This window comes from Paralichthys olivaceus, chromosome 18, assembly GCF_024713975.1.
Source record: "Paralichthys olivaceus isolate ysfri-2021 chromosome 18, ASM2471397v2, whole genome shotgun sequence".
Lineage (NCBI taxonomy): Eukaryota > Metazoa > Chordata > Actinopteri > Pleuronectiformes > Paralichthyidae > Paralichthys > Paralichthys olivaceus.
The window spans coordinates 15,354,193-15,377,547 of record NC_091110.1 but is presented as its reverse complement, the minus strand read 5'-3'; the positions used below and the strand labels follow the sequence as shown (position 1 = coordinate 15,377,547).

At 40.4% G+C, this 23,355-nt stretch overlaps 2 protein-coding genes across 3 annotated transcripts in view; one reads left to right on the top strand and one right to left on the bottom strand.

Annotated features, from left to right (window-relative positions):
- LOC109626130 (5-hydroxytryptamine receptor 4) overlaps positions 1-1,161 on the bottom strand; it is a 29,179-nt gene extending 28,018 nt beyond the window's left edge. Inside the window, exon 1 of the mRNA XM_069514127.1 lies at positions 1,023-1,161. The gene's annotated coding sequence lies outside the window, so the exon portion shown is untranslated. The remainder of the gene's footprint in view (positions 1-1,022) is intronic.
- Positions 1,162-1,496: 335 nt separating this feature from the next.
- On the top strand, positions 1,497-16,280 carry LOC109625993 (putative cytochrome P450 120). 2 transcript variants are annotated; one of them, XR_011239122.1, is made up of 11 exons: positions 1,497-2,338; positions 3,450-3,527; positions 3,840-3,924; positions 4,111-4,146; positions 4,314-4,453; positions 4,650-4,773; positions 5,065-5,209; positions 5,536-5,646; positions 7,542-7,669; positions 11,345-12,236; positions 14,955-16,280. XR_011239122.1 is itself a non-coding variant. In XM_020081635.2 (11 exons), the coding sequence occupies exons 1-11, from the start codon at positions 2,149-2,151 to the stop codon at positions 15,114-15,116; spliced, it is 1,287 nt and encodes a 428-aa protein (XP_019937194.2). In that variant the 5' UTR covers positions 1,497-2,148; the 3' UTR covers positions 15,117-16,280. The 2 variants fall into 2 exon arrangements, 1 of the variants encoding a protein (XP_019937194.2); XM_020081635.2 differs by having other exon boundaries at positions 12,149-12,236.
- The last annotated feature ends 7,075 nt before the right edge of the window (positions 16,281-23,355 follow it).

Here is a 23,355-nt window from a genome sequence, read left to right as displayed (position 1 = left end):
TTTGAGGAGATAGTGAAACAAGCTCCTGCTAATCTCTTCGTGGATGTCTCAGCAGGCCAAAACAAAGACCTAGGAATGCTGTGGAGGCAAGGAAGGGGAATTTGGCATGACATCAATCTACTTCCAACATACGTGGAACAAGGAAAATGTCTGATGAGGTAGAAACTCCAGCAACGCTTGCACAAAGAGCAACTTATATACTGTGGGTCCAACAGTAGCCTTGCTTAAAGGCCCAACGAACAAGGAATACGCAGAAAGATAATGAGGAACTCTCCTTATAACTGCAATTTTTCACCTACTGTTTGTTCACTTATCCACGCTCTCAGATACACACATCTCTGACTCCAGTGACATACAGTAAGTCATGTCATAAAACAAGCAATAAAAACCCTGGTGAACCAAAGGAAGTTCAACTAAAGCTTAAGCACTTACTCTACGTCTAAGTATCTCTTAATGTGCACTATACTACTGCGGCTTGAGGCTCATTAACGTCTTATTTTGTGCACAAATATTATGTTTTCTTTTCCAAAGCAAACAGTTGTGTCTGCAACACATTTTACGCTTCTTGTTCTTGTCTCTGTGTGATGGTCTCAACCCCTGAAGGATATTTTTATTCATTTAAAGAAAATAACAAATAATTCATTCATTAAAACATACTAATAATACCACATAATGAGTATTTTAGTACTTTTGCCATATACTGACTATCAACGGTTGTTGGAATTTCATCTTTTTATGGATTAAAAGTGGTTGATTAAAATGAAAATGTGTAAGAAATTATTAATTATTAGACCCATAATAATAATAAAAATAGATGAGAGCAGCCTGATAAATAACCTACTGATCTCTCGATGACAAGAAATGAGTGATGAACAATTAATCCAATCACGTTTTACAGTTACAGTTATTTTAACTGTCAAAAACATCCTCAAAATTAAAATATTCTTAATCGAGTATTTCCTCTACCTGTTTCCTTCCCTCTGTCAAACTTTTACTGAAAGAAGGAGATCCAACCTGCTCACCTGTACCGGGCTCCTCGCCTCCTTCCTCCGCTGAGTCTCAGTGTCTCTCATGATCCTGATGAAGTGAAGGCATGAATAGAAATTTAACAAAAAAAAGAAGAAAAGAAATCAGATCCGATCTGCACGAGCTGCTGATGAGTGACACCGGGCTACAGAGACAGAGAGAGAGAGAGAGAGAGAGAGAGACAGAGAGAGAGAGACAGAGGGAGAGAGAGAGAAAGAGAGAGAGAAAGAGAGAGAGAGAGAGGGGGGGGGGGGGGATCGGTGCTGCCATCCTGTGGCTGCATGGTGTAGTGTGAGGTTGGGCCCAAAAACGTGTTTACATTTCCTGTCGGCATTAAATTAAAAGAAAGATTTTTTTGCTGTGTGAAAGTTTGGATAATATGGAAAAACCACCTGAGAGATGTGTGGGACATTATGACACTTGAGACCTTAAAGGAATGATTCAACAACAGTAACAAGAAGCCATGTTTCATGTTATCGTACCACAAAATAAAAGATTTATTTAAAATGTTTAAAACCACCCTTTGTGCAGCTTTGGGGTTAGTGACCAAGTTAGAAGGACTGATAGGTAGATAATCTTAAAAAACGTAATTTAATGATTAATGAAAACAAATACATATATTTAAATACATCAATTCAATAATACAAAAAGTTTGTCAACCAATTGTTTCTAATGAATTCTGATTCATTCATTCATTCATTAATATTTGTTGTGGTTTGTGATTTTGTTTGTTATGGTGACTTTAATTATTTATTTTATTTGTTTGAAAGTTTCGTTATTTTGAATAAAACATTTAAAAACATTTTTTTATTAAAAAAGAAAAAGTTGGTTGAGCACATGGTTGATAGGTAACGCTAAATTCCCGACAGCTCTGAACGCATCTATGTCCAGTGAGACCTTCAGGTAACCTCGGAGAACACAGTGACATCAATGAAAGCGGTGATCAGAGGACGGTTCCCCCGGCTGCCTCTCGCTGCCTCTCGGATTAAACGCACCAACAGTTGGACCAGATGAGGGTTTAGTCTGAGTCTGGACCTGGACTCGGTTTGACTGAAGTTTTCAGTCCCGGTTGCTCTCGACCTGTGAGTCAAAGTGGCCGAATTTTGCGTAATCGGCGCCCGAATGTCCAAACTACCAGGAAATGCAGGTGTGTCGTTGCTGGGCGACAAGTCGCTGGAGTTCTACCGGGACCCGGTGAGCTTCTACCGGCAGAAGGTCGACAAGCACCGGGGCAGAGTGTTCCAGGGCCGGCTGCTCAACAGACCCACCGTCTTCATCTGCTCCGTGGAGGGGATGAGAGAGCTGCTGTGTGGTGAGTCCTCTGCACACCTGTGCAGGTGTGTGTGTGTGAGACAGGTGTCCACAGTTAAGCTAGCTTGTGTCTCATTAGCCTGGTTACGGTTTCCTTGTCTCATTCTGTCCTGAGGCTGAAGAACAAAAGCTCGATTAGCTTCATGTAGTAATCCTCACTCAGGGATGTGTCATGGGAGAGACTCGTGATTAGAAAGAGGGGAACTATGAGGTTTTATTAAGGTTTTACTGTAGCTTCATTGTCTTCCTGCTGATTCCAGAGACACCGTTAACAACCATGATGTGACAGATATAAGCTTAATAAAACATTTGTACTAATAATGACAGAAAAACACATTAAGAGTCCACTGAAGATTTATAGAAAACCAGCTCGGAGTAAGAAAGAGCCTAAGACAAGAAGTTACATGATTTCACACATGAAATATAATCCTGTAAATATAATCCTGTAAAAACTGAACACCAGACGATATAACTTCTTAATGCATCATTAACTTTTCCTGGTTACGATAGAGTCTGAAGTTAAAAAGATCCTCATTTAAACCAGGATGTCATCAAATTCTATGTGTTTTATTACTTCGGACAATATATGTGAACTGGAAATGTCCAGAAACACTTAAATTCAATAAAAAAGAGTTGTGACCTGTTTGTCTTGGTGTTGTTCAGCTTTGGTTTGGAGTCGGTGAGTCACGTGAAGTGGAAACCTTTGTGTTTTTTAAAAATATTAATCATAAAATAAAATCTATCCAAAAGAAGTGTCTCTTATTTGTCTTGGTTGATGATATCGGATATGATTTGGAGTCAGTGGTTCACATGACATGGAAGCTAACAATAAGTATTGGTGTAAACACTCACTGAAGTCCACACATAACAGTATTTATATTTGTGGTTTATAAGAACGTACTTTTCCAACGTGTGCATTTGTTAATGTTGTTATTCTGTCACGCTGGATCTGGATAACTGTCGCTCATCCAACGAAACATCCTCAATATCTCTCTCTCTCCTGCTTTGTGTTAGGTACACACACACACACACACACACACACTCGCAGATAGAGACATGTACATGTGTGTGTGTTTGTGTGTATGTAAATGTGGTTTTTTGGTTTATTTTAGAGAAATCCAACGTGTTCCTGAAGGATCCCACTGACTTGATGACCAACATGTACGGTGACACCATTGTTACCACTAATGGTAAAAATACACACACACACACACACACACAACTCCACAAATACCACAAACAAGAGCATCTAATGTCTCCCTATGATGATGCTACAGCATCAAGGCTTCAACAACTCTTTGACCAGAAGTAACCAGTGTCTGTTCTGGCCAAGAAATCTGCTGCTTCTAATGAGTATATGTTTGCCTCTCAGTGCAGTATATATACTTTAGAGTTGTGTAGTACAATCATAACGTATAATATAATATACATAATATGTATAAATGTGTTTCAATTCTGCTCTGCAAACATAAATAAGAGAAACTTGTATCTGTGTGTTTCAGGTGAAGAGGCTTGTCTTCTCCGTCTGTCCCTCACCAGCCTGTTTACAGGAAGCTGTTTGAAATCGTCAAGTGAATATATCAGCAGGTAGGGAAACAGTGTTTCGGCATAAAATCAAATTATCTACAGCGTTCGGTGTGTAATATGGGGAATTAATGCTGGACTAACTTGTGGGTGTAAATCAGCTGCCAGGACACATTTTAGAAAATTCTCCCTTGTATTTACTTAAAAATAAGAAAATGGTGTGTTTTTCTTGTCTCTTTCTCTCTACAGTGTATGTGTCCGCTGTCTGAAGGACCTCTCTCTCAGGTAACACTGAAAACAAACCTCCAACACTCAAAGTATTCACATTTAATGTTTAATTCCTGTTAAAATGCATCTCATTTATATGAAAGACTCAATATTTTTGGACAGTAAAAGTAATGTATGAAACTAATCAATGCATCTGATGCATGTATGTATGTATGTGTGTGTAGTGGGCAGCCAGAGTGTGTGTACTCTGTCTTCAAGCGTCTGGGGACGGAGTTGGTTTTGGGCCTTTTTCTGAACGTAAGAGCGGAGGAGCAGCCTGAACTGTTCCAAGAAATCATGCAGCTCTGCACCCTGCACTGGCACGGTAAGAGACAGAGACAGACAGACTGAGTTGGTATTGTGAGACGCTTTCTTTCTCTTGCATCTCGTTTAGTAAGTCAGCGTTCTAGTTATGCAATACAATATTGCACAATTTACCAGTTCCCCTTTCATTTCACTTCATTGAGTGTTTGTCTCTGTTAATTTTTGACCATTGTTGTTTGTTTCCTCTGCCCCCACAGGTCTGATCTCTGCCCCTGTGAACGTGAAGGTTCCTCTCTGGTCATCGGGTTTCTCCACTGCTCTGGACGCCAGAGACAAACTGATGAACATCATCAAAAACAAGCTGGAGAATGACACACAGGGGTTAGATTCCTCCACCTGCAGAAAGACATTTTTAACTTTTTTACAACATTGAAAGTTCGCTGAACTTAAGTTCCTAGAAAAGTAGCTACTGACTCATCCTTTACCTTCTCATTCAGCTTGTTTGAATCCAAAGGAGGCAGAAATTTGCATATCTTCAGATTTTCTGCAGTTTTCAGACACCTGGCTGCTAAACCAATACAGTGACACTAACATCTGAAAACAGTGAAGTCTCTTCATCGTCTCTATGCCTTTCTCATGCCAGAAATTCTCTCTCCCTCTGACCCTCTCTAGTTTTGTCGGCTCTCTCGGCTCTTTGCCGCTGCCTGACTCCAGCGCTGCCTCCCAGCATCTCCTGCTTTTCATCTCAGCTCTGATCCCTAAAGCTTTGGCGTCTCTGCTCACCTCCTTCACATTGGCACTCAGTGGAAACGAACAGGTACACGAACACAGGCCAAAGTTCACAAAGTGACGACGGGATACGGCTGAAAACATAGATTTTTGAAACAGTTGCACAAACGAGGCTTTCTAGCTCTTTTGATTGTAAGAATTTGAAAAGAATTAACTCATTGTGTTTTAGATCAACCCTAAATAAAAAACCTGTGATGGAAATTAGCATTATAACAGCACTATATGCAAAATTATAAATGCTGCCAGTATATTGAGACCTCGATAATAAGTATGTGCCCTAACTTAATAATTGCCCAGAGCTTCTTGTTTTACTTTAAATTCACAAATACAAATCTTTTCTCTTTTGAATTTCAGGAGGAGAAACGTCAGCGAGCGAGAGAAGACCCTGATTACCTGCACAGCGTACTGTTGGAGGTGCAGAGACTCTGGCCTCCTTTCATCGGCGGACGCAGAATTGCTGATCAGGTAGGACATGAACAGTTTCTATTGGTTTTCCTAGATCTGGTCATGGTGACTCAAAATAGGGACACCTTGTTTTGCTGACCACTGCCACCACTGTAAATGTTAGAGCATCATGAAGCGTTGGTGGATTTATTTAGACTCCAGGATTTTATTTAGTTGTTCTGCATGTTTCTCTTCTGTCCTCTAGGTGGCGACAGATTACTTTAGATGAAAGTTTTTTCTGCTGCAAGGTCCTCTTGTGAGTGTAGTACAGTCTGAGACCTACAGGGGGTGGACAGGATCATTTTCATAATATTGGTTCTTCTGCAAATACCATGTTTGATGATCTTATGTGCAGATTTTGAGTCATTTTACATGGCGCTTCTTTCAGCTTGTGACGGTGGCAAATGTTTGTTCTACATTTGCACAAGATTTTGCATCAGGGCCACAAAAATAAAGATTGAAGCGTTTCCTGTTTGACTGTGAGACGAAGTGGGATTTGTGTCATTTCACTGTTGTCCCTGGTGTTATGGACTTTTCTATTCAGGATTCTTGAAGAGATTAGTTTCTCTCTTATGCCTTTGTTGTCACATTTCACTGTGTGTGAATCATTAACTTCTAACTAACATTAACCTGTGCCGCTATATTTGTTCATTTATGATCATTTTCTCATCTAGTATAATCTGCATTTTTTTGTGTGAATCTGTGTAATCGGTGATTCAAATAATTTCTGTAATTCTGTTTTCGGGTTTGACTTTAGCTCTGTCAACCATTAATCCTCCTCTCTGGCCGTTCGGAGCATCTCCGCCTCCCCCCCCAAACCAGTGGTTTTATCATTGTGACCTCATCCACCAGGCTTATGCAACAGCCCAATCAGAGGCATTGATCCGTCTCCGTGATTGACTGGCTCCGCTCCGCCGGAAGGAAGGAAGGAAGGGAGGTAGAGAGGGAGGGAGGCGGAGGTCGGAGGTTGGCGGTGGTGGGGTGTGATGCATGCTGGTGACGCTGTGAAGCCAAATCATTTGCCATTTCTGGGAAACACACCAGTACATTTTGATTCCCTAAGGCGTTTCGATGGTGCACGGGTTCATGACGTGCAAGGTCAAAGAGAATGACCTGAACCTAAAAAACCTAAAACATACTTCTCAGTAGAAAGAAAGAGATAAGTCCTGGATCGGGAATGATAAGAGTTAATAAGATGTTTATGTGCAGGAAGGTGTTTACGAAAGAGAAAGATTATTAGTATTCACAATCAGGTGGAAAAAGTATCAGCTCCATCAAGTGGAACTAAGATATGCAGCAGCTGTAGCAACCTGATTGTGTTCGGAGCAGGTCGGAGAGAGGATGAACGCACGACTCTCAGGGAGAACTGAGAGAAAGAAGGAGATTTGTGTAAGATTTTCCACTCCAGCAGAGAGAGGCAGAGAGAAAAATGAGAGCGAGGGTGGAGCAAAGAGAAACAGTGATCATGTTCCCTGGGAGTCCATTAGTGCAGCTACTAATGGATGTATTGAAAAAGGTGAATTGAAAGGGCAACAATTGGGTAAGTGGGCTTTTTGCCCAAGGAAAATTTGTTGAAAGGGGAGTTTTTCATTCAAAGAAAACATAAGGGTTAAAAATGTCCATTTATTTAGGTTCAAAGGTTATTTAAGCGTGTTCTTACAATGCTGAGTATCCAGTTTACCGAAAGTGCAGGTGATGTGCAGAGCTACTTCAAAACCCTCTTCTGATTGTATCAGACGTGAAACAGCATTTCTATGATTTTCCAGTTTGATAAATGAAGATCCAGCTCTGGGATCTTTGGACAACAATCTGCATTTTTACACACAATCACGGAGGCCAGTGAATGTTACAGTAAATTGTGTTATTTAAGTTTAATATTGTGATGTCACCTTCTCTCTCTCTCTCGGTGTGTACAGGACTCCACCCTCGCAGGGTTTCACATTCCAAAGGGTCACGGCATACTCTACATCAGCCACGGCGTCCACCGTGACCCGGAGATGTTCCACCAGCCAAATGACTTCCTGCCAGAGAGGTGGAGCGGCAGGTAAGGACAAAGCATCACTGAAGCATTCCTACTCATGATTTAAAGCGGTCATGAATTATTCATAGTCATAAAACACACTGGAAAATCTAAGATCTGTTCATCTTTCCTTGAAACATCTTTGAAAATGTTGAAAATGTCAGGATACAGAGAGGCGCACAGGTTTGATATTGACATTTATTCAATCTGTAAATAGCAGACTAGTAATCTACTTTGTCTGGGGTCTAGACTGCAGAAAGCTCTGTGATTCTGTGTTGGGAAATCACGTTGTACATACATACGCCTACATCGTTACCATGGCAACCAATGCAGATAGATTAACAACGCCTGAGAGCTCAAATCTGACCTGATCGCTCTCACACACAGGCATAGAGATCGACTGAATGAAACTATAGATGCACAAAGAGATACATGAAGACAGACAGTCTCTGGTTCAACAACATCCTTCACCGTCTGTCTGATACCTGCCGCAGTAAAATGACACCTGATCAGCCTCCTTCACTCCGTCAGTCATCTGTTTTCCTATTCCCTCACTTCCTCCATTCACCCGTTTACTCTCATTCATGTTTTTTCATTCAGGCGACAGAGGCAGAGGGGGGAAAAAACTATATGTATGTAGATAGGTAGCTGCTGCCATGGAAACCGGTCACCTGACACAGTCTTTACCAATTCTGTGTGCGTGTGCGTGTGCGTGCGTGCGTGCAGAGTGGGGGAAAGGGATGGATACAGAAAAATGAGTCATAGAAGATCCCATCGTGTTTGCTTGGATTTTCTTCTTCAGCACATGTGGCTCTCAGAACAAAAACAGGAAACTCCCTTTTTTTAATTTGGGGTTTTCCTTCTTACCCGTTAAATAGAATTACCACTATAAAACCCCTTTTAGTGGCACTTTGCTGATTTACTAATTGAAACCAGTTGAGATAGATAAAATTATGAGTAAATAAAATCAGTTTAAACTGTTTCCATGGAGGGATTACCCTCTTTTCCCTGACTTTCAAACCCTCACCACCCACATCACCTCAGTTTAGTTTTAATTTTATTAAAACATATTAATTCAAGACATTTTCTTTTGATGATCTACATTTCCTAAAATATAATACATACATTTTGTAATGGATGTCTTTTTAAATTCACTGGTGTGTGTAAAAGCAGCAGAGCACTCAGCTGGAAAAAAAATACATCTATGAATGAATAGACAGGTAGCTGCTTCCATGGTAACTGGCCACCTCACACCCTTTTTACCAATGGGGATTCCCCCTGCAATGTGTGTGTGTATGTGTGTGTGCACATCGTGCTCTGCAGGATGGGATGGGGTAAAAGAATGAGTCAGAGAAGAATCTAGAAAATGAGTCATAAAAATAAACTGAAATATCAATAAGAAAGTTTGTGTTGTACTATACATTCATAAAAAGACATTCTGAGCATTAAAGGATAAATAAATCCTTTTCAAGACCGACAATGAATTGATTCAACCTTTTAGTGTTGTTTGTGTAGCCAAAGCCGAAGCTTACTCCTCTAAGCCACAGACTGGATCTCCATTTGTGTCGAGAAATATAAGAGATGAGCCTTTACTTTGAACCAGTCTTGCTGCTGTAAATACTCACTATAGCTAAAAATCTGCAGCTAGAAATGTACAAATTCAATCATGAATCGAAAACTGCAGCTGTTTTAGAAACAAATGGAATGTATAAATAGACACACAAGTTCAGTAAACATTCATTTTGCTGCTGGTAATAACAAAACCATCTACGCACTTTAAAAAAAGTATAATCACTAAACTGCCAACACATGGATGCCAGACGCTTCCACATCTAAAAATAAAATGGCCTAAAATACATTAAATTGTCTTAAATTGAGACTGGATGGGTCTTAATCTTTTTGGGCAAGTATATTTTCACTCTTGGTGTGTATCACCATCACAAGTTTGGTCTCAAGTGGTTTTAAAAAGGTCTTAAAATGTAACTTGTGTATAGATGTAGACGTATGTCTCATAACTGCTGCTCAAACTAGTGAATTTCCATCAGGCTGAATAAATCGTCTCTCTCTGTGTGTCTTTGTGTGTTTGCTGCATCTCCTCTTCCATCCTCCCCTTTATCTTCCAGTCGGTTTCTCTTTCCTCCTACCTTCTTCTTCCTCTGCCCCTCCATCTGCCAGTCTTCCTGGAGACAGTTTTTCCTGTCAGCCTCGATAGTTGCCTGGCTCCTTTCCTCGCCACCTGGCTGTTTAATTTAACGACTGCGGTCCTGTTACATAACAAGGCCACCTACAATATCTACAGTTTGACCACATCGTCTGTTTGTGCACACACCGTGCATGTGTGTTTCTGTGCGATACTTGTGTATATTGTGTGTGTGTGTATGAGTTTTTGTGTGTGTTTTTCCAGTTGGAAGCAAATAGTAAAGATAGCAAGTTAACATCCTGTCAGCCAAACGCCACACAGGCCCTGGCTGTGGATAATTAAATCCAACAAACAGATAAAAGTTAGAGCTGCTGCAGCAGGTTGTGTTGCTAGTTTTAGATCAATGAGTGTTTACTCAGCCTATTTTTTCAATAAATCTACCATTGCATGAGTGATTAGAAATAATCCAAGTCAATTCAAGATAACTTCACAAATTAATTTAGATTAAAGTTTTAATAATAGATTTACTGTCAAAGAGCAGGATTTATTCTGTAAAATTAAGAAATATTGTAAGATTATTTGCTCACCAATAAAAACACACAAACTAGGAACATTCTTATAAATATAACATTCCCAGAGTGACTTGACATTTTATTTCACATCTTTAATTCAGCCGTCATTGTTTTGTTTTTTGTGTCAACCAGCTAAATTTCCCAATCTGTCAAGTTATTTCTGTTCGTCTACCGGAGGAGCCTGGGACCGAACCTTTAACCTTCTAGTTAGAGGACAACCCATTGTACCTCCTGAGCCACAGCTGCCCCACATTCGTTAGTGTCTGTTGAGACCGAACTATCTAGGAAGAAACCTTTCCTGTTTGAATCCCTAAAGAAAATCTGAGTTGAACAAACAATCCATTTAAAAGCATTCAAGCGGTTATTTTGTCGGCTCTCGCTCAAATAAAACTCCATCATTTATACAGTACATAGATTTGAAACAACTTCTTGCTTCATTGCATTCAGGTCATTTCTTAAATCCAGACATTTGTCATCTTTGCTCCATTTCATCTTCTGTGACTGTTGAGGCCTCATGCTCATCTTAAAACATTTATATTTTAGATAATTAATTATAGCCTGAAACATGTCAGTATGGAATCAGAGAATCTTTCTGGACCCTCTCTGTGAAAACTGATGTGTAATTACATTAAATACATCAATGTATTCAGAGTTTCATTTCACTTTATAGAAGAAAAAACAATTACACTGCACAGTGGATTAAACAGTGTGATTCACTTCCTATCCGCTCAGAATATTGGATTTTACCTGATGCTGGACTGCTTCGTAAGTCTCTCTCTCTCTCTCTCTGTCACAGTATTACAAGATTGCATTATGCACTACAAGTCTCACTGTTTCAGGATGAGACTAATAGTACATTAAACCATTAGACAGATGCTGCAGAGAGCACTAATATTCTCCCTCTCTCTGTGTCTGTAACTCACACGCACACACACACTGGACGCAGACTATACACACTGCTAATGCTTCCTGTTTTCCTTTAATCAGAGCTCAGGTTTCAGGAAGACAGGATGCATTAGTGGTGAGAGGGGAGCGATGGTTCGTATCAGCAGGCTGTTGACAAACCTGCCTGTGTGGAACCGACCTGAACGTTCTGAAAAGAAAAGAAACGTCATCCTCTCAAGAGTCCAGGTGATTTTCCTCTTGATCCGCAAAAGAGAAGATTGTCACTTAATTGGTACAGAGAGGTCGGAAGTGAAATTGGTTCCATGTTTACCACGCTTAAGCAGAATTCAACTATTTTTTAAACCCGGGCTGTACGTCTATGACTGTGAGTGTGTAAATGAATGTAATGGCGATGTTGTCAGACTCTTAGAAAAGAACCAGGTTGAACAATACCTGAATTCCCCTTCTAATGAACTTTTTGACATTGATGGAAGAAACTTGATTTTGCCCACAAAGACTTCTGCATTTATTCACATAAATGTAAAGTCATGAACAAGGTTCACTATTCACTGTCCACTCTTCATGTCCTTTCATTGGTTGTGAGACCATGTTGAGTGACGTCCACCCATCATGTCATCATCATCTGACCTTCGTATGATGTCACCTCTGATGGTCATTCTGTGGATAACAACGCCTCCTTTCACAGTTTCGTTAAGATGCGCTGAACAGTAGCATGAAAGGCTCATTATTCTGCTGAGCCAGCGACTATGAATGGAATCCAGTCCTGTAGAACAACGCTGGCTCGATCGTTCTGATTTGAAAAAAAAATCAAACACAAATGTTTTTCTATTTGCACATATATTCATTTAAAAAAAATACCGTGTCACTGTGTTTTTTTATGTGCAGGAACGCAGGTCAGGAGCATTTCCTGTGTTCCTTCGGCAGCGGGCCCAGGAACTGCATTGGACCCAAGCTTGCAGACGTCTTCCTTAAGGTGACTCTGCTCATAACACTGCCATGCACAAACACAAACACACATACGAAGGTTTGACTCACGCAACAATCCTTGTCACTATCTTTATGACTTTCTCATGCATTTAATGGATTCCTTCATCCAAACAGACCCTGAGAAGAAGTTAATTAATGAGATGTTGAGACTTTCGAGTTGAGCTGCCTTCGCTCTGCATTTTTTATTTTGAGCTACTGAACATTGGGGAAAAATGGATTATTTTTGATAAAGTGACAACGGTGCTGTAACTGTTGGAGCCACACCAACATGGATTTTTGGGGCCAATGTAGATACTGTTATTGGGGAGTAAATAATTCTGTTAACTGAAAAAATGGCTGATGGCCAAGATTTTCATTTTCAAACCCTTCTTACAGAAAACGTCACTATATCGAAATTGAATTAACACGTACACAAAATGGAAACATAAATGCACATAAACATCTTTTCTGCATTATTCAACTCAAGTAAACTTCAACTCAAATTTTTATATGACTGATAAATAATAATATAATAATAATAATTATGGATAATTAACAGAATGTGTTGTTCTTTGTTTATGATATTTTGAGTCGTAGTTCGGTGGTTTGAAGCTTAAATAGCTCAGTAAATGAAATAAGAGAGAAAGAAAGAGCAGAGATGGAGAGTTGAACCCCCCCCCCCCCAACTGTTCAGTAAATAGAGCACTGCTCATGGGAATGATCAAATGCTTGGCCATGTGTGTGCGTGTGTGTTTGTAAGAGATATCAGACGAAAAGTCCAGGTACAGTTTGTCCTGTTTAAACCACCTGCTCTTCCCCACGGTGACATTCACCATAGCCACCGTTGCATATCCCATGAGACACATTTACAAACACACACATACATCCAGAGCCTATAGAAGACGCCGGAACTAGACAGGTGTTTTGCAGGTGTTGCAACAGGAAGGAGGGAGATTTATTTCCCATGCAGGGGTGTTCTCTCTGGAAACAGGTGTGTGTATGTGTACACACTGGGGAGTTCAGAGCTATTAACAACCTGAAAACAACCTCTGTGAGCCAGTGGATGATTTTCAGTAGCTGCAGATTCATGAATTGTAGCTTAAAAGATCTGATAAAAGGTTTTTATTTTTTTTTTATTCCAACCAATAAAGTCGAAACAAATCGGACTAAAATAATGCTGGAAAATCCACCACACTGTTACTACACCTTCCAAGATTTCTTGCACACAGCAATCCTGCTGACGGACAAACAGACACAGCTGAAAACAACCTCCTTGGTGGAGGTAATGAAATCCGAAGTGAACCCCAGCTTTTCTTCTTATGTCAGGAGTTCCTCTGTAAAAGTCGATCGCTAAAACGGCAGCATACACATTGACTGACCCCACACAGCTGCGTCACAACGCCGAGGAAGTATACACACTATCCATCACACTGTTCAGGTTTATTTTACACTAATGATGTTCATGTTGAACCTCATCCCTCACTGTAACCTGCTCTGCTGCGGCTAAAACACCAGACCGATTGGTTCTTTGAAGTGTGTCTGATTGGTTCTCAGCAGGCCGACCACTCTCACAAACACACACACACACACACACACACACACACACACACACACACACACACACACACACACACACACACACACACAGAAGGGCGTGTCCAGAGTAAAAAGTAGACCGCTGGGCTCTAGGTCAGAAATGTGACTCATCGCCTCCTCGATTCATCCCTCCCCCCACTATCCTTCCTCCCTACCCCCACCCCCACCCCCATCATCCTTCCTTCATCCTCCCTCGCTTCTTTCCTCCCTCCCCGCTTATCCATCCTGCTCCTCCCCCTCCATCAGGAGAATCTTCATTCATAAAGTGGGGGGAGGTGGGGCAACCGGTGGATGAGTCTGGTCGGATCAGTGGCTGAGTATCAGCCAATAAGAGATACTGGCTGTGGAATTACCAGCCATGAAGATCTGAGTGCACCTTTAGAATGAAAATAGAGTAGAGGATGAGGTTTCTTTCTGTCGTGAGGCGACATAGTTCAACTTTTACATGAAAATAAACAAGAAAACCGGTGACGTGTTTCAAAATAAGAATTGAAGACAGTACACTCTCCTCTACTTTCAGATTTTTTGGTGCAAAAGTGTACATTTACATAGACGACATGACAGTTCCCCAAAAGTGAAGCCAAAGCATCTTGATGTGTGACTGCAGTGTAGGTCCTGCCTCCTCCATGTTAATGGATGGGATATGGACCAAACTAAGAAGTACAAGTCAAATGAGTTGTTCCTCAAGATGGTTTGGGTAGTGTACACTGGATATTTTTGCTTTGTTTCTAGTGGGAGGAAGAGAGGACGCGTCGTCCATCTTTATATACGTCTATGTTTGAACTTGAGAGGTGATGTTAATTATTCAAATTTTTACCCAATGTTCAGTTTCAGCTTGGCTGCTACAAGGTGCTGCGTTGCTTTGCCATTTCCAAATCTGGGAAAAAAAACAACGTACAAGTGTTATGGAGGCTGTAGCTTTGCAAGTTGGAGACTTATTCAGCGTTGGCGGATGCTCTTCCTCTGCCAAGTGCCTTCAAGTCTCAACATTTCGTTTTTAGCTCTGCAGTAAAATGAGGAAATCATCATGTACAGCCCACACTGCTCTTAAATCTGTAGCGTCAATAAGTAAGTTCTGTAAAAATGCAACATGAATCAGGTTTGTTGTCTTGTGTGCTGCCCTGTGCAGGAAGCGTGCATGTACCTGTTAACGCACTTCGACTGGCGTTTGGACCCTCCATCACAGGACCTCGAGTACAAATGGCTGCCTGTGTCTCGCCCCGCCAACCCCCCCACCATGTCTTTCACCCGACTGGATCAGACCAGATCTGACAAGAGCGACACCAGCTAGGGGATGCACAGCAGATTTAGTGAGGTACCAGTTGATAGATTACAAAAAACAAAACTACATGAAGGCTCTAAAGAAACTGAGAAAATATCCGAACACACAGGGAGAGGGAAGCCATCAAAATGTGAGGCTTTCCCCTGCTGCGTATAATACAGTAATCGTCCTGGGGGAAGCCGGGGAGTGTGTTGGTTTCACTCTGAGAGTTCCTCTGCAGCTCTCTTTGATGAATCTGCACCATAAGACAAAGTAAATGACTCATTCTTCCATTGTTAAATATGACAACGCTAGACAGTATTTTTCTCCTCCTGTCACTTTTTTTTAATGAGTCATATTTCCCAGTATAAAAAGATCACGACACACAAATCTCTTCGGCTCATTAAACTTAACTGCAGCAACTTGTCTCATAAATCAGGCTTTGCTTCAAGGTTGAACTGATATATATTGAATTTTATTTGTTTTTTACTTGTTTTAAATTCAAATTGAAATATCTCCATACATAGCTGCAGTTTTATTAACGTAGGAAATTGTTTTTTTTGCCACACTGTAGGATCAGTGTTTAAACCAAATAAATCCAAGGAAACACACACACACAGGTACACACGTGCACACACAAACACCGAGGTAAGCCCTCAGATTCCATCACTGACGGCAAACCTGCCCCCCCCTCCTCCTAGCAACCACCACTGCTTAGCAACAGTTCGTCATAGCGACACTGACTTGCCTCCCTTTAGTATGCAAGTCTCTCCCTCGCTCTCACTCAACACGCACACACACTAACCTGGTTATTTTTGAATGCGTTCAGTCGGCAGTGATATGCATGCCATCTGAATCACATGTAAATGATGCCAGGAGGCGTTTAAGAGCACACGCCTGCATTTTAAATAATTTTGGAGACTTGGAAGGATTTTTAGCACTTGATTCATGAACCACACACCAGCCTTATCATCTACCTGTGACACTGATACAAGTTTTAATGTCTAATTTATTAATTTAAGTGTAGCAGTAAAAATTGTGTTGTTTATGTTTGTATCTGTGTTTCATAGAAATGCTTTAAGCGTTAAAACATTTGTAACATCAAGTGATGTTTTTGAGACAGAAATCTCAACCTTTGTGCTGCATTGTTGTTTCATCAGCCTGTGGTTAAAGTAAAAACTGTTCAAATAAGAATGAAATGTTTCGTTTCAGCTTCTTCTCTTGCGTTGTCACTTCAAATTTAAAGATGAAACACTCTGTGGCCACAGATTAATTTTCTTGAGTTGTCTCTGCCTGGTTTTCACAGAGAGTTTTAGTGCAAGAGTTCCCTTGATGTAAAACAATGAGATGTCCTCGGATTAGTTTCAATAAGACAAATCATAGATTGTTGAAAGTTCACCCTACACACATGCAGTATATCAGAGGAAGTCTTTCTATGTGGTGTTTCTTCCATGTCTGTGTGGGTTTTCCCCGATCACTCCGTCTTCCTCCCACAGTCTACAGACATACTGATTGATGTTATGTTAATTGTAGACTGTAAATTGTCCGTAGGTGTGAATGTGAATGATTGTTTGTCTCGGTGCCCTGCGACACACTGGCGCCATGTCCAGGGTGTACGCCTCTCGGCCAATGTCAGAAAAGGGATAAGCCGTATAGATAATGGATGGATAATAATGGATATACACGAACAATATAGTAATACTTTTTTATATTTGTATCGTAGCAGCTTATTCATTGTTTACAACTTAATATGTTTAGTGTGTGAATAAGTCCTGGTGTGTAACATGTATAAAATGTGAGCTATGCTGTCAATGCTGTCTGCAGTATAATCAGCTATAGGTCTGTGTCTCTGAGACTCTTTTGTCCTGTAACAGAGCTGCTCAACAAACCCACTGTTCTCTCTGCTGCTGTGGCTGAGGGGGTAGAGCGGTCGTCCTCTAACCAGAAGGTTAGTTCAGTTCCAGTCTTGCCCATCTGCATGCCGAAGTGTCCTTGGGCAAGAGACTGAACTCCAAATTTGCTGCCCATGTATGAATGTGTGGGTGAATGGCAAAAAACTACTGTAAATCACTTTGAGTGATCATCAAGACTAAAGATCTATTCAAATACAGACACACACACACACACACACACACCACTCCGATACACACTGAACTATGCTGCAGGCTTCCATATTTCTCTGTTACACTCACATACTCTCGGAGACATAAATCACGTAGAATCTGGCAGAAAATGGGGTTCTTGTGAGCCGAGTGCTATGACTCACTGCTCTCCCCACACTTGTCCATTAGCTGATGCTCCTACTCGCAACACTTTTCGACAGGCGAGAACAACTTGCTCTGAATCCTCCTCACGCCCGAGAACAAACAACTCTTGTTTCATTTATTTCATTGTTTCGTCTCATTTTCTCTTTTGTAGCAATTTCATTATTGTCTTTTTTTCTGTTTCACTCCTCTGATCTAGTTTAAATGGCTGTGAGATTGGTAGACTGAACATTTAAAGAACCATTTTCATGGTTTGTGTGTTTTAGCTCAATATCTAAAGTCAATACATGCTTAATTTCTATTCATTTCTATAGTATGATAATGTTTTATGTGTTTTTTTTCATGATATTGATAATGAGGTTATTTTTATATAAAATAATGTTAAGGTTATATTATCATTGGTACTGATATTTACTGAGGAAAGTACAGTTACTCGTGAGAAGACAAGTTGGAGGTTGCTTTCACATGTGTCCATTAAATAATCTATAAGGCCCTTTAATGCTCAACAATCAACATGTAATATATGTAATATATATATATATATATATATATATATATATATATAGACACAAACTGAAAATGTTGAAGAATTTATTCTCTTATTCTACAGAAGCAAAACAGAAACCATTATCTGTGAAGTCACCTGACGGACAAATCAGCATTTCACACTGCACATTTGTTGCATTCCACTCTAAGCTGACTGTGTGCTTGTCCTTCACATTGTACAACATCATTTAAAAACCACCTGACTGCGTGTCCTTCAAACAATGCCCCAGTGAATTTGCTATCATGAATGTCCATCTATTCATTCATCCATTTTCTTCCCGCTTGTCTGAGCAGGGTTTTCCAGGCATCCCTCTCTCAGCTCCACAGAGGAATCCCGTGACGTTCCCAGGGCAGATGGGAAATAAAATCCCTCCAGTGAGTTCTGGGTCTTCCCTGTGGGTCCCTGCCCATAAACCCCCAAATGAAGGTGCATGGCATTTTAATGAATTTCAAGATTAGAGTAGAGCTATTTGTTTCCCTTTGTATAAGATGACAGCTGATTGCAGCTCACAAGTGGAGCTCATCATTCTGTATAGTTCATAAGGTAACATGCATTATACTCAGACATAAAATAATCTTACACAAGTCATATAATTAATGCCAAAATAAAAGATTGAAATTAGTAATAATATGACAACTAAGTTAAGTTAAAGCAATGCTATGACTTTATATGGCGCCATCTTGTTTTCCAAGAACAGAGGACTTTCACATTGTCTTATCTTTTATGAAGCGAGAGGTCAAAATTAAAAGAGAGTAGAGCCCAACTGATATGGATTTTGGGGGAAAATGCAGAAATATCTATATTTGAAAAAAATAATTGTAAATTATTCCTAAATTGCCGTCATCAAATCCTCGTGACAAATAAATGTAATTTAGGCTCGATATTTTCCAGTTAAACTATAAACTTAATTATGAATAATTTTAATTGAAAAGAAAACACAAATACATAGAACTTGAGTTAAGAAGATTTCAACCGAAATGCTGATCTAGTCTTCATAGCTTATTTATTAATCAAAACGTCTTCTATGAACGGCTCATATCGACAGATTCAACCTACAAGTCGGTCAGATTCTAGAATAAAGAAAGGAATAACTATATGGGGTCATTTTCTATTTTCCAGGCTCAAGAGAAAAAGTAAATCATGTCAGTCACTGTCTGACTCACACGTGTCTAACAGGAGGTAGGACAACGTATCCAGATGGCAGAACAAAGCCTTGGGTCAGTTTTAATGAGCAGAGCTAATTACCACATGACTGTCCTATCCGTCCACTCCCAGTGGACTGTTGGCCTTTAACAGGGTATACAACAGGAAGTACAGGCAGGAAAACCCCCGACACATGCTGGGACCCACACAGAGTCGTCACTGTAGACACGAGTGGGTAAGTAAGCACAACTGTATTTATAGAGCACTTTTCGAAATGACACACACAATAACAGTATTAATAAATACGTCAATTAGAAATGAGCAAAACTTACGAAACAAAGGCCTTTAGCAAAGTGAAATCATGGAATTAAAAACACTTTTGTTTGCTGACCTGACCTCCAGAGGAACACTAGTCCATAATCCCCCCCGGGGCCAGGAAGGGAAGAACTGCAGGTCCTGAAGTTTGAGCGCGGCTAAACTACAAACTGTCACTGTGACAACCAGAGAGTGGATCTATACAGAGTCTGTATATGTGTAACATGCTCCTGGCACAGTTCTTCAAATCATAGTAGACTCAGCTGATGGTGGAGACACGTCGTCCATCTTTATGTCTTCAAAAATATTGTTTAAATCAATTCTTTAGTTTTAGGCCTTTTTTAATTCTTAGCCTTGTTACTCATTTCCACTTTGCTTTGGTTGAATCATTTCTGTTCGTGTTAGCATTTGTAGCCCCTGAAGTTTCCTTCATATCAAACGTTGGACTATTCTGTGGCTGAATTCCAGCAGCGATCACCAGACCTCACAAAACCACAGAGACACACATCCACTCACATAAACACACAATCCGACAACACAGCAGCACGCACTGCTTGTTGCTTACTACAGTGTTTGTCTGCGCTCAGACAGGCAGGAAGGAAAGAGCCATTAGTCACTGAGGTGCCATCAAGCACGGTTTAATTGTCTCATTCATCTTCCCTCTTGCTGCTGAACGGCACGCTGCCGCTCAGATTCACCGAGTGAACCCTCGGCAGTAGAACACGCCGTCAAGTCAGAAAACTGGCCTGTATCTTGTGATGTAACTGCCTCAGACAGAAGTTTGAGAAGTGGTCAGTTATAGTTGTCCATTAGGTCGCTCAGCTCCACAGAACATTAATGAACCTCCTGGGACTTGCCGAGGAAGTTGGCGGATGTGCGGACGCGGCTCCGAATCTGTAGTCGTGTCCTCGGTTGTCAGCACTGATGGAATTAGTGAGCGAAAGTCTTCGTGAGAGAATCTAACTTGAATTTGAAATGAAATAAACTAACAACACAGAAGGGTCAAATTCTCCTTTTTCAAAGCAATTCATTTGTTAGTGTGTATTTTGTGAAGTGAAAAAACCAGTAGACTAATAGTCTCCAGCCAGCAGCTCTGTGAGTCACACAGCCGGAGGAGACCACCAGAGACCATCATCCTGGCATAAAATACAGGGGAATATATTGATCAGTATTCCCGTCCATCCATTTGCCTGCTATTGAATATTTTTTTCCAGAGCATGATTTAAAATCCATTTGGAATATATTATAATTATTTTAATCGTGTGGTGAAATGATGATTTTTTGGGGGGTTTCCCAGGGGATATTTAATCTCCTAATGGCTCGTCTTTTTATTTCTGTAATCCTTTTTTGTTGCTATGAATTATCTCACATTTTTATAGCTGAGCTATTTGTAATGTTGCTGATCAGCGACTTCTTACAGCAGAAAAAACATGGATATGTGGGTTTATAGCCTAAAGTGTTTCCTTCTGAAAACAGAGTACATCTTGCATTTACAGGAAATATAGTGTTATAACTGTAAAATAGATCAAAATCATTAATATTCTTGATTCAGAAAACATTAAATCAAAGTCTCAATTAATGAATAAACCAACAGAGGTGCTTCTTTTAGTCCTCTTCAGTGCTTCATTGTCTTCTGACACTAAAATAACTCAACAGCTCATTATGCACAGACTATTTCAGGAGCATCTGTCATCCACTTGTGACTCTCAATATAACTTTAACATTCAAATCAAATGCCGTTCCATTATGTTTCAATTGTAACGGGGGAGATGGAGAGAGAACAGGGGAATCAGATGAGTGGCTGTGAGGACAGCTGAGTAAATGCCTCCGTCCCTTTTTGACATACTCTCACTCTGCACTCTCAGCCACTCTTCCTCCTCTTCTGTCTCTCACACTGTGTCGCTACCCTCAATCTCTTCTCCTGTGTGCAGTCATTAATTTCAACATCACGGAACATCACTTGACCTGTTTTTAAGCTGCTCGGGTAGAGGCTCCATCTCCGGTGACGTCCACTTGGAAAGAAGAAGAGGTGGAAGGGGAGGATGGATGGAGGGAATGAGAGGAGGGGAGGAGGAGGGAAGTTAAATGAAAAGTTCAGCCACCATCAGAATCTAAAAGCTGACATTTAACAGTGTTTTAGACTGAACTCACTAAGCTTTGAATCTGAGCTGCATCTTTAATTTCCTTAAAGATGGACTGGTGCGTATGAGACTAGAATGTTATTTTTCATCGAGATTCATTAATTCAAAATTCTGAAAAAAGTGGGGGAAAAATGGGGCAGATTCAAGAAAAACAATTTTCACTTCCTTTAACATTGTAAGCGGAAATGTCTTAATATATTCGTTAATAGAGAATAATTCATGGATCTTGATCAAAAATTCTGGCTAGTTTAAGGGACTGATATTTATGTGTGTGCGATTCGGTGCAGATCCAAATAAAAATTTGAATATTTGGAAATGTTTTCTCCTGTTCAACACTTACCAAACAACTATCGTAAACTTTATTCATCCCAATCGTACAGACTTTTGCAGACACACAGCGAGCAAGCTGCTGAACCAGGCCACCATCCAGACTCGCTGCATTTTTTCACCCTGAATCGGTGCCGTTAGCTTGGTGTCACAAAGCTCAGTGAACAGTATGTTTATCCTCAGCTGTTAGGAAAGCTGGCTTTCCAACACACTGAGATATAAAGACAACAATAGCAGGTCTGTTTCTTTTACAGCTTTAACTGTGCTCACATGAGGTCAGGCCACTTCTCTAATAGCCCCGCTCTCACTCATGACCGTATATACACAGTGATCCGCTCATTCGTGCAAACTGATTAGTTCAGGTAACTCGAGAGCACAATTCCAGTTGGTATAGTTTTTGATACAGAGAAGTCAGATGCAGAGTTTTTTGTTTAAGTCGTGCATCACTTTCACACTGTGCTGCAGTTTCTGTGCTTGAAACTTTTCTTTTTATTCAAGCCGTTGATTTTTGAACTCAAAATACCACGAAGTGGAAAAGGCGGAGGTGAACTGTTGATGTTTGAGCACTAGTATAGAGGCATGGGATTATATATGGACACTATAATGATGAGTGGGATTATTGTGTGTCCTTAATTGGAGCAGACAAGCAGCAATGATCACAGAAAGTCCCTTGCTCACCACCTAGAGCCTTTCTCCTCCATGGTAGTGGATGGGCCATGGACCAAATTAAAAAGTCAAAGTACACGTCAAATTTCTCTGACATGGTTTCTGTAATTTTACGTAGTTGTTATAACACTGATGTATTTCCAAGAGCTATTTTTTCCAATAAGTTTGGTTTTAGTTATAAATGTTGTGCTGTTAAAACAGGCCGTGTTTTAACAGCACAAGCTCTGGTTCCAAATACACAATGTGGCAGCTCTTGTATATTTTGGCTTAATTTCTGGATAGTGGTAGGAAGTGGGGACATATCGTCCATCTTTACATACAGTCTATGCTCTCACCCAATAATAAGCTGGAACTGGCCACAGCACTTCTGTGACCTTCACAGGATAAGTGGTCTTAATATTGGATGGAATGATGGATACAATTCTTAAAGATATATAAAAACTATCCACTTTTGCTTTTTCGATAATTATAATTATAGGACTACGACTGATTGCTGTAGGAGTCTGTTCTGCAGTGAATCATCACAATGGTTAGAGTGTTGTCTCAGCTTCATCCTCGAATCCTCCATGCTGTGTTTTTTTCCTCAGAACTTATCCCAGTGGGAGTGTAGGAGGAGATGTTTGTCTTTGCACAATTAGAGACGATAACAGCAGTTAGAACATTGGGAGTTAGAGCAAAAGTCTTCCTGTCCTGACACTTCAACGTGCAAAAAGCAGAAAACACATCTGAGAAAGCGAAGAATGGATTCTGTGTTTGGCTGATGGACTGAGTAGGAGTTGGTCTGTCAGTTCCAGCACTCTCTCAAGTTTCCTATCCGCCTCCTCCTGGGTTTAGATTGTTTCAGGATCTGAAGATGTAAAAAGCTA

Excerpts from the sequence above, each read along its gene's own strand:
- LOC109625993 (XM_020081635.2), top strand. The coding sequence starts at position 2,149 with ATGTCCAAACTACCAGGAAATGCAGGTGTGTCGTTGCTGGGCGACAAG. Across the intron at positions 2,339-3,449 it reads GATGAGAGAGCTGCTGTGTG|AGAAATCCAACGTGTTCCTG; the intron begins GTGAGTCCTCTG and ends GGTTTATTTTAG. Across the intron at positions 12,237-14,954 it reads TTGCAGACGTCTTCCTTAAG|GAAGCGTGCATGTACCTGTT; the intron begins GTGACTCTGCTC and ends TGCCCTGTGCAG.